At 49.6% G+C, this 16,011-nt stretch overlaps 5 protein-coding genes across 5 annotated transcripts; 4 read left to right on the top strand and 1 right to left on the bottom strand.

The window, feature by feature from the left end:
* Positions 1-297: 297 nt before the first annotated feature.
* Positions 298-1,325, top strand: MIND_00120900 (uncharacterized protein; the record flags this gene model as incomplete). Its single annotated transcript, XM_037358145.1, has 3 exons — positions 298-470; positions 520-1,217; positions 1,273-1,325. Exons 1-3 carry the CDS (start codon positions 343-345, stop codon positions 1,323-1,325), a joined length of 879 nt encoding a protein of 292 aa, XP_037226055.1. The 5' UTR covers positions 298-342.
* A 680-nt stretch (positions 1,326-2,005) lies between these two features.
* On the top strand, positions 2,006-3,367 carry MIND_00120800 (uncharacterized protein; the record flags this gene model as incomplete). The annotated part of the gene is made up of 8 exons (XM_037358144.1): positions 2,006-2,194; positions 2,238-2,262; positions 2,304-2,348; positions 2,392-2,466; positions 2,514-2,593; positions 2,637-3,016; positions 3,064-3,195; positions 3,241-3,367. 8 exons carry the CDS (start codon positions 2,006-2,008, stop codon positions 3,365-3,367), a joined length of 1,053 nt encoding a protein of 350 aa, XP_037226054.1.
* An 829-nt stretch (positions 3,368-4,196) lies between these two features.
* On the top strand, positions 4,197-5,453 carry MIND_00120700 (uncharacterized protein; the record flags this gene model as incomplete). Its single annotated transcript, XM_037358143.1, has 5 exons — positions 4,197-4,510; positions 4,568-4,853; positions 4,905-4,971; positions 5,028-5,089; positions 5,142-5,453. 5 exons carry the CDS (start codon positions 4,197-4,199, stop codon positions 5,451-5,453), a joined length of 1,041 nt encoding a protein of 346 aa, XP_037226053.1.
* Positions 5,454-8,842: 3,389 nt separating this feature from the next.
* On the bottom strand, positions 8,843-10,953 carry MIND_00120600 (uncharacterized protein; the record flags this gene model as incomplete). The annotated part of the gene is made up of 2 exons (XM_037358142.1): positions 8,843-10,818; positions 10,872-10,953. The coding sequence occupies 2 exons, from the start codon at positions 10,951-10,953 to the stop codon at positions 8,843-8,845; spliced, it is 2,058 nt and encodes a 685-aa protein (XP_037226052.1).
* Positions 10,954-13,029: 2,076 nt separating this feature from the next.
* MIND_00120500 (HCNGP-domain-containing protein) lies at positions 13,030-14,230 on the top strand (the record flags this gene model as incomplete). The annotated part of the gene is made up of 6 exons (XM_037358141.1): positions 13,030-13,072; positions 13,123-13,202; positions 13,269-13,308; positions 13,371-13,690; positions 13,794-14,064; positions 14,106-14,230. Exons 1-6 carry the CDS (start codon positions 13,063-13,065, stop codon positions 14,228-14,230), a joined length of 846 nt encoding a protein of 281 aa, XP_037226051.1. The 5' UTR covers positions 13,030-13,062.
* Positions 14,231-16,011: the final 1,781 nt, after the last annotated feature.

The raw sequence follows: 16,011 nt of genomic DNA, 5'->3' as shown, positions 1-16,011 counted from the left end.
AAAAAGGGCAGAACAACCCAACTCTCCTAATACAAAAAGGCTCCTTATGATCAAAAAAGTTCCATTTTTCACCCTACAGGTGACTTTTTTTTGCTTCAATCTGGGAAGCTGTTTGTCTTCATAGATTTCTCCTATCCACTCGACTTTTTCAACTCCCCTTTCCAACCAATAAACATGGCTATTTTTGGCCCATTATTACCCTCATCCAAAATTTTAAAAATGCACCAGTTTTCTTTAATTTGGAATCCTTGTGTGGAAGGGAGGATCGGTCATGTGACCTTTCATTGCTTGCCCACGACCACCAAACCACAAATTTATTCTTTAAGAACTAATATTCCCGCAATGGACAGTGCAACAAACCTTCCAGACCTCCCGACTGAGCTGGAACGAGTAATATTTGAAATGGTGGCGGAAGATGACTTGCAGGATGGATTGAGACTTTCGTTTGTGGCCAAGCGCGTGCGAGAATGGTGAGCACTCGGGCTACTGGATCTTTTCTGTTTTGAAGGCTTCTTTTAGGGTCGAGCCCATCATATACCGCCGCCTCGTCGTCTACAGAACCAAGTGGCACACTCACGATGCGGAGCTCAAGCTCAAGCCCGCGGTTTTCCCTTTTAAGCGGACGGTGGACCTCGCCCAACTACAAACTATGCGCTTTGCGCGCCATGTCCATACTCTCTACGTGGCCAACATCACGGTGCTGGAGCTATCGACGCTGCTGACCGCCTGCACTCGCATTTCCGAGCTGGGAATGTCGGAATGCGTCTTGGATTCATCCGTTTTGGGACTCATTAACGCCCGCAAACTCTCTCGGCTGTCTGTAGGTGGGAAAGAAGACTATTTCGCAACATCCTTCAACTTCCCGTCCCGCGCGCTTACTGCCACGCTCACGCATCTGGACCTCACTTCGGAGAGGGTGCCGACTGGGACGCTCGCCCGGTTCACGCGGCTGACCCACCTCTGCTTTTTTGCCGAGCACGTGGCGCCGGAGGAGTCCTGGCGGGAGAGCGTCTTTGCGACGCTTCCGCAGCTCAAAATTTTGCTCCAGATATCGTCGGTCGCAGTCGTGCAGCACGCGCGCCGCTTGCCGCCGGTTTGCGACGATCCCCGCTTCATTGCCCTCGCCCCGCCTCGCTCGCGGTACTTCCCCAAGGGCCGGTTGTATGTGGCGCATGGCTGCTGGGAAGCGGCAGAGAGAATTGTGGAAGAGAGAGCGGGTATGTGCCGTCAAGTTACAGTTTCTTCGACTCACACATGCTTATTGGTGGGCAGCTAAATCTAAGAAGACCGAGAAAATCCCAATGCTCACCAGTGTCACCACCTAAAACTTTCGCTGGATGAGTTCATGGATGTAAATGAGTTGGGACCCCAGATTCAAGTTATGATGCCCAACTTTGAATCCTTGAGAAGGGGTGCCATACTGGCCCATACAGATTCTGAGCTGCCTTCATTGTCAGTAGTAGAGTTCTCCCAGGCACAAGTTATGTAAGCAACATGAGCATCTACTTGCCAACCATTGTGCTTGGCTTTGTGCCCTTCACAGCTTTCCACAAGGGCCAGTGAGTTCTGACACACTGTGGAAAGCATTGTAGTCCTCAGGAAGAGCATCTGGTAGGTATGAATATCCCTGAGTGTGTGAAATGCTGTGCACACAAAATACCCAAGGGGACAACTTGGACAAGTGCAGGAGAAACATGGCTCAGTCTGATAAGCCTGGACTTTTTGGCCAAGGTGAACAGGTTTCCACTGGCAGTCTGGCACTCTTGAATCCTTGAGTAGGGCTGTACAGATTATGAGGCCTGGAGCCTCACATATATAACTTGAGCTTGTATAACTACTACTTTCATGCTACTGGATCTGATCCCTTGCAATTTAAGTACTGAGGCTTAGTACTCAAAGAAAATGTCAGCAGTGTGGCGGATCATGCGGTCCGGCGGCTTCCGTCTTTTCCCTTTAACCACCATGTGGATATTGCTTCATCCACCTTCCGCCGCGCCTATCTGATATGTCGCCTCTCAGGGAAGCGAAACCCAAGGTCGTTGTCTGCAGGAGTCTGGGCCCGGCAATGCCCTTGCTGGCACAACAAGCGGATATCGATCTTGTTGTGTGGTCAGAAGATCGGTCATGCCCGCGACCATGGCTCTTGGAGAACATTCCGGGTGCTGCAGGGGTCATTGTGCTTCTGGGGGATAAGGTATGTCTGCGCTTTGGTGCGGGCGAGGCTAACAGCGCCCAAGGTTGACGAGGAGTTTGTGCGGGCAGGTGGGTCCTGAATTTGTGGTGGCTATCGCTCAATCCACCAGCTGGCCCGGGACTGAAGGTCGTATCCACGATGTCTGTGGGATATGGTATGCTCTTTTCTCGGCTTCTCAGGCTTTGACCTCTATCCAGAACACATTGATCTTCCGCTCATGGCCCGCCACAACATTCGCGTTGGATACACACCCGACGTCCTCACCGAAGCCGGTCAGCTGGCAATGCCACTCAACGCCCCCTTGAACTTATGTCTACAGTCGCGGATATAACCATCATGCTGGCGCTCATGGCAGGGCGGAACGACAACAACGTTTACTCGACTGTGAAAAACGGAGATGTACGGAGCCGCATCTTGCTCGCCACATCCTGACGCTCGGCAGTGGGCTCGGCCAAACTTTGCATGGTCGCCGTTCAAACTTTGTGGGCCCCAACTGAGCACGACGCTGTCGTCTCCGACACGCACGGCCGGGTTTCTGGGTTTTGGCAGGATTGCCCAAGCCACGCTCGCCCGTCTGGTGGGGTTTGGGGTCACGCATGCACTGTATACCGGAAACCCGGCTTCCTCAAACTCTTCCGTGCGTGACGAGGAACTCAAAACTCGACACCGGCTGCAGGCGTTGGAGCGCGTGGATGTGGACCGACTGGCCCGAGAGAGTGACATATTGTTTGTCTTGACACCAGGCGGGGCTGGGACGTATCATCTCGTTGACGAGGCGTTCTTACGCAAGATGAAGCCGCTCAGTTTGCTTGTCAACACCAGGTAGGCGCATATGCAAGCTTTCAGCTCAAGCTAATACGTCACGAAAGTCGGGGATCGGTTGTGGACTCTGACGCCTTGGCCAAGGCGCTGAAAGAGAACTGGATATGGGGTGCAGGGCTGGATGTCGTCGAGGGAGAGCCACTGATAACGGAGGACCACCCCCTGGTGAAGGAACCCAGGTTTGTACTTGCCTCCTTATCATACGACGCTCATTATACCTGTAGATGCGTCATTGTCCCACATATCGGTAGTGCGACGTTTGAGACACGACTGGATATGGCAACACGGGCAGTGGAGAATCTTTTTGCTGGTCTTTTCGGAAGAGACATGCCAGCCGAATTGAGAGTTTGAAAAGTGTAGAGGTAGGGAATGATGTAGTTTTCACCCTGAGGAATTGAAAAAAAACTGGAAGATTTTTTTTAATATTGAATTAAGGTAATAATGAGCTAAGGAAGAGACACCTTCATTTGTTGGGCAAAATGGATTAAAAAAGATATGATAAGTAGAACAACAATCTTATGAGAAACAAAAAGGAATCCACATTGTAGAAAAAAAGCCTCTTATGCCCAGATATGCTCCATTTTCCCCACATAGGCACCCTTTTTATACTACAATCTGAGAAGCATTTTTCTGTTTACATTTCGTGGGACCTAGGCTATTATTATTATTTCCTATTTAGCTGACATTTTTTAAACTTTTTTTGTGATTAATAAAACCATTTTTGCACCCATTATCACCCTCATTAAAATTTAGAAAAATGCTCAGGTTTTCTTCTGAGTCCTCAGGCTGTGTGCTAGCCTCCCCATAAACGAAAACTTGTTCGCAAAAAACCTTCCGCGCAAGCGTCGGGCTGAGTAAAATGCTCTGACCACGAATAGCGCTCGTTACGGATCAGCCATCCGAAGCACCGAGACATTACCATAACCGGGTCAAACAAGAGCAACCACCAGCCCCTGGGTTGCTTGCCGCGAGTTGCTGGAATTCGACGCGTCTACGTTGGTGACACGGATTGCGACGGCGCGCATTCTATGCGTTATCCAATGCCGAAATTTGCATCACCGCCGTCGCGGGCGTTTGGAGCCATCGTTTGTGGACGCGTGGTCGATCATCTCTAAGCGGCCCTGGATTGCGAATGAAAAACACGGAGAAGTAAGGGGCCCCTCCTTGCACCAGAACCACCATGGCGCGGGCGAAGAGTCGGACGACAACACCCTCGCCTTCGAGTGGCTTGTTGGCGCTGACAGACGAACTTCTTCTTGAAGTTGTCTCTCACCTGGAGCGGGACCCATCGCCGTCTTCCCATTATGGAGTCTTTTTCGAGTCAAGACAGCAGTACGGTCGTACGAAGGCGCTTCTGGCGTTGGCGCAAACTTGTGGTCGACTGCGGGGCTTGTGTTTGAAGCTCGCGGTTCAGCACGTTAGGATGGACTGGTCGGGCAGGGGGATTTGGTCTGGAAGAATGGCGCTACATCCTGATATTGGGCCGCATGTTCGGTGAGTCTTGCTAAGCTAACCCTCGCCTTTTCCTGCTAACCTCACCCACACCAACAGCACAGCGGACTTCGACCTTCCATGTGAACCCGCTCTTCCCGAATTCGCTGCCTGTCTCGCGTCGTTCCCGCTCCTCCATACGCTCACGGTCTCACCAATAGGCTCACAAGGGCCGCTCCGGTGTTTCCGCTATCCGATGTCTCAGCCACCACATTCGCTCTCTGATATCCTCCACGACCACACCTTCAAGTCGATTCAGACACTCAACCTCCACTTTCGCGCCTTCTCTTTGGTTCGATGCTGTCCTAACGTGGAGCGCCTGGGGCTATATGGCGAGTGGAGAGAAGTCAGTGGCGACGATGGATTGCGACTGGAGATGATCATATCAGATTTGAAGAACTACGCTACGAAACTGAGGGCCTTTCGCTGCAACTTTTTCAAGAATTTTCCGAGGAGCATCTTGGGTACTTCAGCACTTTCTTGAATCACACAATCACACACACTCACCTGTGCCGCTTAGTGCTTCAATTCTTCTCTGTTCTGGAAGAAATTCCCGATATAGACGTCCAGAATGTAACGCCGGTGCGCTCAAAAAAAAGTCCTATCTTCATTCGGTTTTATTTATTCGGATCAGGACCTCGTTCAGGAACTCGAAGTAATGGAGAGCCTGTGTCGCATTACCTTCCATCAAGGTCCATGGATGGGGCAGCACCAACTCGGCCTGGGCACTCTGCAGCTGGTGCAGACCGCGAAGGACGTGCTGCGTCGGACAGCGCCGGGCGTATCTCCAAAGGACAAAGTCGTCCTCGTCAACGTGGGGGACGAGGGCGAAGAGGTTCCCCCACTGGTCTTTGCGGTGGACGCGGAGGAGAAGGCCAGGTCGGTTTGTTCAGTGGATCGGTGCACGGTTTGTGCAGAATCGGAATGGCATTGGGATGGACTGTAAATCGGAGTGGACTAGTGACACTATATGCAGCAATATCATGATTTGGAACTTGACCTCAGGTTTCTCTTTACATCAGCCTCCACCAACTTATTAAACTCACAAACAAATCATCACAAAAACCATAGCATATAATTGTTGTCACATGAACTACCTACTTACTAAGTTACTTCCATGAGAATAGTTTGGAAAGAAAACTGGATTGTGAGGCTTTTTTAGCTTGAGCTTCATGCAATAAAACAACAATAGGGTGTTGCTGGCCATATTCTGATAAAACAGCTTCATATGCTGTCCCATTTCTACCAGCAACAAGATTGGCATCTGCACCAAGGTTTAAAAGCAGCTGCACAATGTCTATGTGCTCATTCAGTGCAGCTGCATGGAGGGCTGTGCCATAGCGGCCTGCGACCAGGTTTGGGTTTGCCTTTGTGTTTAAGAGAAGCTGCACAATGTCTGTATGTCCGTTCTCTGCAGCAGCCTGCAGTGCTGTCCCATGCCAGTCTACAACCAGATCGATCTTGGCTTTGGACTGGAGAAGAAGCTGCACAGTATTGTAATGGCCTCTGTGTGAGGCTGCTCGAAGTGGGGTGCCATACCAGCCAGCAACTAGATTCACATTGGCACCATGGTTTAGAAGTAGTTGAACCACTTTGTTGTTCCCTTCCAATGCAGCAAGATTTAGTGCTGTGCCATATCCATCTGTCACTTGGTTGACTAGAGCTGTATCTCCTGATCTTAGAAGAGTTCTGATTATTTCCCACTTCTGATTAACCAACTGTAAATCAACCAACTTAGGATCAATGTCAGACTCCTCTATAAAACTTGAGATAGAAGCCTCAAGAACTGTGTGGTAGGAGATATTTGAGTTCTGCCAAGGCTGATCATAGATAGTATCGGCCTTCTGGTATTGAAGCAGGAGTTCAACTACATCTAAATGCCCAAGAAGTGCAGCAAGCATTAATTCAACCCCAGGTTGGCATTGCTTCCTAGTCACAAGATATGTTGTGATGTCAACCATATTTGTCCCAGCTGCAATTGTCAAGGCTGTGATATCATATTTTGCAATAAGTTTCCAAGACTGCAAAGACCATCTGGTGTATAATGGTTGATTGACAGATAGACACTGTAGGCACTCTACAATCTGCTCTGCCATCAGCGTATCTGGTTTGCCCTTGATATGCAAGGGAAAATATTGACAGTAGTCTATAAGTGCAAAGCCTGGATTGACTCTCCAGTGAGGAGGATCAGAGTTTTCATCCCAATAATATTCCAGGTGAAGATGGTCTTTGATGATCATTAAATATGATATCAAAGCTTTTGTAATCTTAGTCTGGATATCAGGAAACTCTCTAGCAAGAATTTGTTGTATGAATTCTTGTGCCGTATGATGCATAAGCTGCACTACATTTGTCTGCTTATCCACATCTAAGACCCCATGACATATGTCAATAAGCATGCTTATTGGAGTAATAGAGTCCTCAGTTGGAAGGACTGTTTTTGTACTGATTGCAAGAGCTATCTGTAGTTCCAAAACTTTCAATGGTCTTTCAGAATATATGATCCAGGCAAGAGCAAGAAGTGCTAGCTGATAGTGTTCTGGGGGTTGTTCTTTGATCTTACTAATGATTTGTATATAACTATCCTTCACTGTATTAGGAACACCTTTGAGTATATTTTTGATATTGCCTGGTGATGTTGCTAAGAAAAGTTGTTCCATTTGGAGTTTGACAAGCAGGAACCTATTATCTCTATTGTTTAATACACATTATATTCATATTATTTACTCACATGCCACTTTCAGTTCCTCTGGAGACAATATGAATATCTATTTGCTCCTGCAACAATGGATCTCTCTCAATCATTTCTGAAAGATGCTGATGTAGCTTTATTTGATCATGGACATAATGTCTGACATCCTCTCTATTAAGCTGAACCTTCAAGATTGTAAAAGCACCATCAGGAGGTATAGATAGATATGATTGACAAGTAATCATTAAATTGACACTTGCAAGTTTTCCAATCTTCAGAAGTTGTTGAAGGAGTATGCTACGTGGAGTTGCTGGATATTCATCTAATGCATCAACCAGAATATACACAGTCTTCAAATGAGAGATAAGAGTAGTACTCAGTTGATCCAACTCATTTAGAGTGATACAAGTGTCCTGCTTCTTGTGAGGATTATATATATATCTTGCATCTTCAATACTATTGTATTTGATTAACTGTCTGCACAAAGACCCAAGGAGCTTGTTGAGGGTTTGACCTGCAGTATCTTTGTAGTTGAGATAGGCATATGCTATGCCAACTGTTTCATTATCCTTATGGGCCTGCATCAGATGCTCTACCACTTTGGACCTAATGAAAATATATGATCAGTTCATATAAAACATAAATATGAGATTAATTGACATGAGAACAGTTTTCCCCACACCAGCTGTTTATTAGTGATTAGACTCAAAAAGCAGGCTAGAGAAAAGATGCTTACCAATGCCATGACACCAAAGATGTTGGCCAGAGCCTGAGCTCCACTTGATAAAATCTGGGTGCTGCAGAATCCATTCATCGGTGCCTGGATGGCAACCTTCAAATATCTTTTGCTGCTGGGGAGCAAAATTGAGAGGGGAGATCCATGTGAGGAGGTCTTTGTCTGAATAATGTTTGAAATCTTTAGTAAGAGCAAGGATGAAGACAACTACCTGCTTTATCTGCGTCCCCATAGATTCTGATTTGGTGAGATAATAATCCAATTATGTTGAGAGAATGGAACACTCACATATCTCCTGCAACATGAATTTGGGCACCTTGACCCGCTCCACCACGACCGCCACTCTGACCACCGGCACCACCTGCCCCTCCAATCCCCCCTGCGAGAGTATGTCATCATATATTTCATTAATATACAGGCATATGTATACCATAAACATTCATGACCGTTGGCTTGTCGCTAGCAGTAGGCGGCATTCTGTGATATCCAGATTATTGTTTGCAAGTCTCCGAAATGCGGGGGAAATGCGCAACTTGGTGGTTGAGAGCAGGAGGCTACCTCGTCTGAGCCTCATGGTCACCACGACTCATCATCAAAGGCCATTCTGTCACCCAAAGGTTTACCGCGCTGTTGTCAAGTGTTACTATATTACACCTCCCCTTCGACTTCCTACTTTTTCTGACCCTGCATGCAGGTATAAGCTAGCTGCTAGAATAGATAGATAGGTATGTATGTATGTACTTCAACAATGGGGGGAGTGGCAAACGGAAATAGGAAAGCAAGTACTAGTGGGTTTCACAAACACATTGAGAGAGGCACAACAGATTTTGGGTTCAGACAAACAAGTCAGTAAATAAGAAAGATGGGATGGAACATTCGTGAATGGTTTAATGCGGGAGTTCGTTCGTTACTCGTGGAAGTCGAAGAGGTCGTCGTCGTCTCCTCCGCCAGCGCCAGCGCGCTGGATACCGGGGGGATGCGTCGGAGCAACAGGAGGTAGGTTGGGTATCCCAGGCGGATGGCTGGGCACGCTGCTCTTATTTGCAGCAGCGGAATACGACAGCTTGGCAAACATCGCATCAAGCCCACTCGCACTAGCGTTGACATTCGGCTTGGAGGGCACGGCGTTTGTCGGCGAGGAAAGACCCGGCGGTACACCACGACCACCAAGAAGACTGATTGGCGCAGGACTTCCCCCAAAGCTGGCGCTTCCAGCGGACATCGATGCCCAATCGCGCATTTGCAGTCCGGTGCCATTGCCGTTGTGCCCCATCGCAATGCCGTTTGGGCTGCCGACACCCAACGGGCTTCCTACGCCGCTGCTGACACTCCCAACTGGTGGTAATGCGTGTATCCGCGAATAACCAGCAGCGAGACCTTGAGGAAGACTTTGACCAGGGGCATGCGCCTGTAGTGCCCGCGAGGCAGGAGAAAGAGCATCAGCCCCGAGAGTGGTGTTAGCGACATTGTTGTTTGCACCAAGCCGCGCAGAGAGATTAGAGGTCAATGCGGATGGTTGCTGGGTAAGGTCGAAGGGATTAGGGCGAATGTAAGCCTTGTCGTTCGCGTTGAGGTCTCGTGGGCCAGTGGGCCCACTTTGGAGATATGCAGCTAGGCCTGGCGGTCCATTTGTTAGTGCTGCATTCGATGATAGCGCGCCACCATGTTGTTGTTGCTTGTTCTGTGCGATATAGTGGTGTATTCCGGGTAAAAAGGCGCCACTCGCATTGCTTGGCGAAAGACCACGGATATTGGAGTCCACGAATGACGAGGGAGTACCAACGGGGTGGTCGAGGCCAGAAGTGGCCGAGGAGTACGACGTTGACAAGTTGGCGGACTGGTCATTCGACCAAATAGACTTAAGGTCTCCACCAAGTAGGGATGGTGCGGGCACTGAACGGGAATAGCGATGGCCAGTGACAGGGGGAGGAGCAAGCGGGACGCCAATTCCGCCACGAGGAGAGGTGCTTAAACCAGGGGATTGGCCAGAGTTGGTTCGCGACATTCGCCGATTGCGCTCTTCTGGAGTGAGCAAGTCGGTGAGGGAGCCAGGAATGAAGTCCTCGAGATCTTCATTGGAATCTTCTCGTTTACGACGAGGGATAGCAAGCTCATCGGATAGGAGGGAGCTACGGAGTGGAGAACCTGATGTAGCGTTGCCCCAGCCAGCAGGCCCAGCGCCAAGACTGGCTGCAATACCCTTGTTACGATCAGGATAGTTGAGGAAAACAGAGGAAGATCCGGGGGCAGAGAAAGGCGATGTCGATAACATGCCGTTTGTGGGTGGAGTTCCGGAGGGGTTACGGGAAGGAGAGGTCGGTGGAGAGCCAATGGGGCCGAAGTCTTTCCCTGGGGAAGTACTCGCACTTGGCCGACGAGGAGCCGAAACAGGAAGTGTTGGTGACGGAGACTTGTTCCGGGCTGGGGCATTTGGAAGGGGTGCTGTCTCGTCAAGCGCCGCAAAGTCGGTGTCCTTGAGAGGGGGAGCTGGAACCGACGGCGAGATGCTTGCTTTCAATGGCATACTCATTGGGGGTCTTCCACGGCCACCACCACCACCAACAGCAAGGAGCTTGCTTCCACCAGTGTCTCGTCGGTTGTTTCCTCTCCCTGACTTGGCCTCCCCTCCACCAGCGCCTTTGGTCGCCCCAGCAGCAATCTGAGCCGCCTTCTTGTTTTTCCGGTCCATCGACATGCTCTGACCCGGCAAGATATGCGCTAACGCACACTTGTGGCCAAACTTGCAGTTGCCCTTGACGAACCAAGCACAGACATCTTTGTGGGCGCCTGGCTCCGCAGCGCTGTGCGAGAAGGGGCAAGAAGAGCCTGCAGTGCACGAGCCGACCTTGAAGAACTTGCATGGAACGTGGGAAAGGTCCTTCGCTGCGAAGAAAAAATGTGAGGAGAGAAAAAAGCAAAACGGCGTGGCCACGCACTCTTCGACGATGACGAGCCAGACTTTTTCCCGCCCTTGTCGTCCTTATCGACTGGCGACGCTGGTCGTTCTGCAGACGGCATGGCTGGAACGAAACACAGGAGGCTCAAGACCGAGCCTCACAAAAAAGGGCCGGAAGAAAACGAGGTACGGTGACTAAGCTATCCATATCAGGAAAGTCCTCCTGATGTGCTCGATATCGAAGATTATCTTTTTATAACCCTCAAACGCCTGTGAGTCCATGGGATAATTCTGGCGGCGTTATATTAGCCTGCTATTGCCCGGGGCTTACTGAGTCCTGACTCGAAATGTGACTCATTTCGCGTGATGCATATGATGTTTCTTGATTTGAACGACCATGTCATAGGGGGAAATTCTCGCCTCTTGCGACATATACACCGTGCTCTTATTCACTATAGTTCGTGGTAGTCCTCTCCTTAGTGCATATATACTGATGATATTCCATTTCAGATCAATCAACGTTGTCGTTCGCTGGCGCTTAGCAAACAGCTCTGGATCCGGTTACTCCGTCAACTCTTTGCACGGAACATCCTCTATAACATCACCCAAGATGTACTCGACAGCTCCGATACCTTCACTCTGATCGACGAGGTAAAACGACTTGTTGTGGGTCCCACAAGTTGGTCGCCAGCCTACTCCGAGCTTCCAAAGCGGCGGCAGCAAATATCGATTCCCATTGACCCACATCTCGGCTATCCGGAGACCGTCTGGCTGCTTGGCGGTGAAAAGTACGCCAGAGTCAACTGGTGGGGCTCTGACGGTACAAAGGAGCGGATTTACGAGTTATCGACTACACGCTGTCTTGCATCGTTTGAAGCAGAGGGCGACCCCTCGTTCGCTCTTGCAACGGACTTTTTGACGCATGCATGGGACAGCTTAGCATATGCGCTTTCATTCAGGTACCAGCCAGGCGTGTGAGTGGATTCATCTTCAGAACTCGCCCTAGTTACGAAATAAGACTCCTTTAGCAGTGGCCCCGGATTAGCCTGGCAGAGCGATCAGTATATCGCCAGGTTGGAGAAAATCGATCTTTCCGCTGGAGGAACAGAACAGCTATTGACACTAAATTTCCCGGCCCTGCTTGCATCATGCATAACGAAAGCAGACTCCCAAATGAACTTGGGAGGCGAATGCTTGGCTTTTTTGACCAACTGGGAAGAGAAACCGCACCATAGGCTTTTATTGATAGGCTGGAAATCGTTCGCCTTCGCCATCGTTGGTCTTCCATGCTCTATGGTTGAAGCACAAATCAGTTTCGAAATACTGCCCGGCTTGCTTTGCACCAGCTTCCTGTCGGAATCAGATGGTGTCTCCCGCCTAGACCTCTACTCGCTGACATCGCTCACTTGGAATTCTCTGGATCCTCTGCGGGGGTCGTTGCGGGCAGAAGATTTGATCGCTGTCGACCATCCCTCGCCTTTGTTTTCGGAGCAATATATTGCCCAGCCGGGCATACAATCACTTGCGCTATATCGTGACCCACTGAGGACAGCCAGCTACAAGGTAGTGATGTACGTTTGCCCGCCCGCCAATGTCGTTTCGGCGCGGCAACTCGAAATCTGGCGCGCTCCAGTAGAGGCACAGTATCACCTTCCTGAGTCCACCCACGCCGTTTCTGTCCCGACGCTCTTCTCCTACCGCCTCACAGCCGAATTCTCTGGCTCCGAGTCCATGCCGACCTTATGGAATTTTTCTCTTCTATCTGCTGTACCAGCTGCGAACATCAACGGTCGTGATGTCGGCACTATTTCCTACTCTGGCTATACCTTCGAAAGCCTGAACGACATTATCCTCGATATCAGAAGAGAGCGAGACGGAGTGGTGTCTGAATCTGAAGTCCCTCGCACTGTTGTGAGACGGTCAGACATGAAATGCCTGGAGGACATCGGGGTGTACACGGTGGGCGATGTGGAGTATGTTGGGCAGTCACTGTTATTTTCGAATTATTGGTAGAGATATAATTATAACCTCGAATAAATGTTGTTGCAGTCCAACTAAATCTAGTATCCCGGCCAGTTCTATCTAGTTTGTGGTACATATTGACTTCGATGCCGATCAGTAGCTCTTCCGGAGGCTAGGGTCCTCCCTACGCCTTTGGGTTCAGATTCGAAGGAAGTGCTGACTAATAGTAGAAGCTGCTTCTTTCCTCCCTCACCACAACACCAAAGGCTATGCTCCCTGGTGGGCTTCCTCAGCCTCTTACCCTTTTTCAGTTGCTCAGATATATGCAGGACTCGCAGCCTACGGCGATGACTCTGACACGGAGCCCACGACGAGATCCAGCCCACCACATCGGAATGGACCAATACATGTGAGGATTCTCCGCACCCTGCCCGCACCCATTTCCCTCCGCTCGCACCGTTTTCGTCTCGGCTAGGACACGGCCACACGCGCGCAGGTTAAGGGAGGCGGTGACGGTGCGTTGACACACTTTTTTCGTCGGCTTTGCTCAGACTCGGAGCTGATTTTACCGCGACAGCGACACGCAAGCTCAAGTCGCAGCTCGTCATAAAGCGCCCGCCGACGACACATAAGGCCCACCCCAGGGCTAGCACCAGCGGCTCGCCCCAGAAGCCAGCTCCACCGTTGTCAACATCATCGACTCCCAGAAACACCCCCACTGCTGACGACAACCCCTCCAGCGATACCAAGCCCAACACCGACGCATCATCCAGCTCGGTGTCCCGATTTGACGAGCTGACACGTATTCGCGAGCTGCTTCGACCCGCGCCAATACCCGGCCTAGTGGATTGGGGGATCCCACCTGCGCCAGACGGACCGTGTGATCCAGCGATGGAGGTGCGCAATTCTTCTTCAGTTTGCGCCTCACTTCTTTTCCTCACTCCGCTTCCGTTTCATTATTTTGATGTTCTACCCTTTCCCATTTCTTAACTTCCTCCAGGCAAAGCTCGCCCAATTCCATGCGCTCAAACACGCTGACCCGCCAAAGCACTTCAACGACTCGCTCATGGGGAGCCGTGCCTTTCGAAATCCGCATCTCTATGCTAAGCTTGTCGAGTTCGTTGCCGCCGACGAACGTGCGACAAATTTCCCGTCAGAGCTGTGGGACCTAGGCAATATCGGCGGGGAAGAAGGATGGGATGCGGAGAAGATCGGCATGTCGTTTTCCCGCCCTTTACTCTCAATTGCTGAATATCCCACTCGCAGCGGAAGTGCAAAAAAAGCGGGCCGAAACACAAAAAGGCGGCGCAAGCACCTGGGAAGCGAACGCAAATCCAGTTCACGAGTGGCAAGCCGTCGCAAACGGACAGGGAACGGTACCACCCCTACGCGCGAGAGAAGGACAAGGAACGGGAAGGGAAGACGCGCTGGGGCTAGCTATATGTCTCTTGGTTGTGCCTGCCTGTTAATAATATGGATCCGCTGCGAGTTTCACAATGAGTGTCCATAAAGGATATCTGCGTGCGAAGTCGTCCGAGTCGAGACACTGTTAGACTACCACCGGTGGCATATGGAGGTGACGTGAAAAGATTGAGCTACAAAAATCTGTTATAATATTTTTCTAAGCAAAGATAATCCTTTAGTTGGCACCTGTGCTAATTTAAATTGGCCATGGGTTCTGTTATAGTGGGCTTTAGACAAAAATAGTCCCCAAAGGAGGACGTAATTTTTGAGAAATAATGTGAGGAAAATAGGACTATTTTCAAAACTCTGATAAAACAAGGGCCAGATCTGGCGCCTGCGCCTGAGACTGAGACCTTGTTTTGCTTTATGTGTATTTTTGTCAGTGATCTGGCTTGTCAGTGTTACAGATTGGTCAATGTTCAACCAAGCAATAATAGGTAATATTGTAAAATTATAACAAATATTTCTGAAAGTAAACTCCCCTTTTTAGAAAATAGTGGGGCTCAAAACCTGGAATGTAGTTCCAGGATATCAGCAAAACACTACTTAACCTGATAAACCTGATATTCAAGCATGCTTGCTTATAAATATATGTAGGAAAGATGAATCATGATAGAGAATATAATTCACCACTCTGGCTTAGATCTGCTCTGTCAGTCAGCTGCTCACTTTGCTTGCTGCCAACCTCCTGAGCTCACCTAAAAAGTCAAAGGGAGATCTAAGACTATGCCTACCTATGAGTACTGATGCACTTTGATTTGTGACAATTGTAAGGGCAACCCCGGAGGCCTGAGATCAAGGTCCTAGCAGGGGAGGATCCAAAGAGAAGAAACTCTGAGGGTCCACCTGCTGGGTAGCTGACTATATACTGCTTGTCTGTAGCTGCCGCTGTCGGGCACAGAAGGCTTGGGCGGTGTCGCAGGCAAGGTCCCAGGGCGACCGTTGGGAGGGCGTTGACGGATCGGTGATTGTGCGGGCGAGATGGAGGGCCAGACCGGAGTCGGAACGGGAGTCGGACCGGAATCGGACGTGTCTGAGTCCGAGGGGCCGAAAGGGGGCTTCCCCTGACAACAATATGTGACATGTTCTAAGGATTGGACATGTACTATCAAAGAGTAAAAACTTTTGGACATTTGTCACACACACACTGTCACATTGTTTCATAGTGGGACCCAGCCAAGAGGTGCAGATTTGTTAGCTTCCCATACATGCAATCACATGTAAAAGTGATCGCAACAGCAACCGACAGTGACCAAACCAATACTTGAAAGGACCTGTGGGGATTCATATGGCAAATTGAAAATTTTCTTTCCCAGTAAAAACATGAATTAATTTTACACATTTTTATATACATTTCTCCATGAAAGAAATACTGAATTTTAATTGCAGGAAAACAGATATCAAAACAACGACTTTTTGCTTGCGTTTCAGACAGAAAGAAAGCTGACCTTTCCCTGGTCATGAAAGACCATTTAAAAGATGGGCTTTCAATGCTTCTTTCTGTTTATATAAAAAGGTCACCTTTGTGTAAAAACAAAAAGATCACTTGAAATTGCCCCTTTTTGCATTCCTTTTTGAGCAGCACAAAGAACTGATTTCAATGATGCTGTCAGGGGAACCCCTGCTTCGGCCTCCTTTGGACCGACCGAGCACATCCGAGGCACATCCGACCGGCGCCCCCTCGGACGCTCCGACCCACCCCGACCATCGTCTACGGCCTCCTTCGCCCGCACAATCACCGATCCGTCAAGACC

Source organism: Mycena indigotica (assembly GCF_014461135.1).
Source record: "Mycena indigotica strain 171206Taipei chromosome Unknown Mind.scaff0001, whole genome shotgun sequence".
Lineage (NCBI taxonomy): Eukaryota > Fungi > Basidiomycota > Agaricomycetes > Agaricales > Mycenaceae > Mycena > Mycena indigotica.
This window is presented reverse-complemented; position numbering and strand designations above follow the sequence as displayed.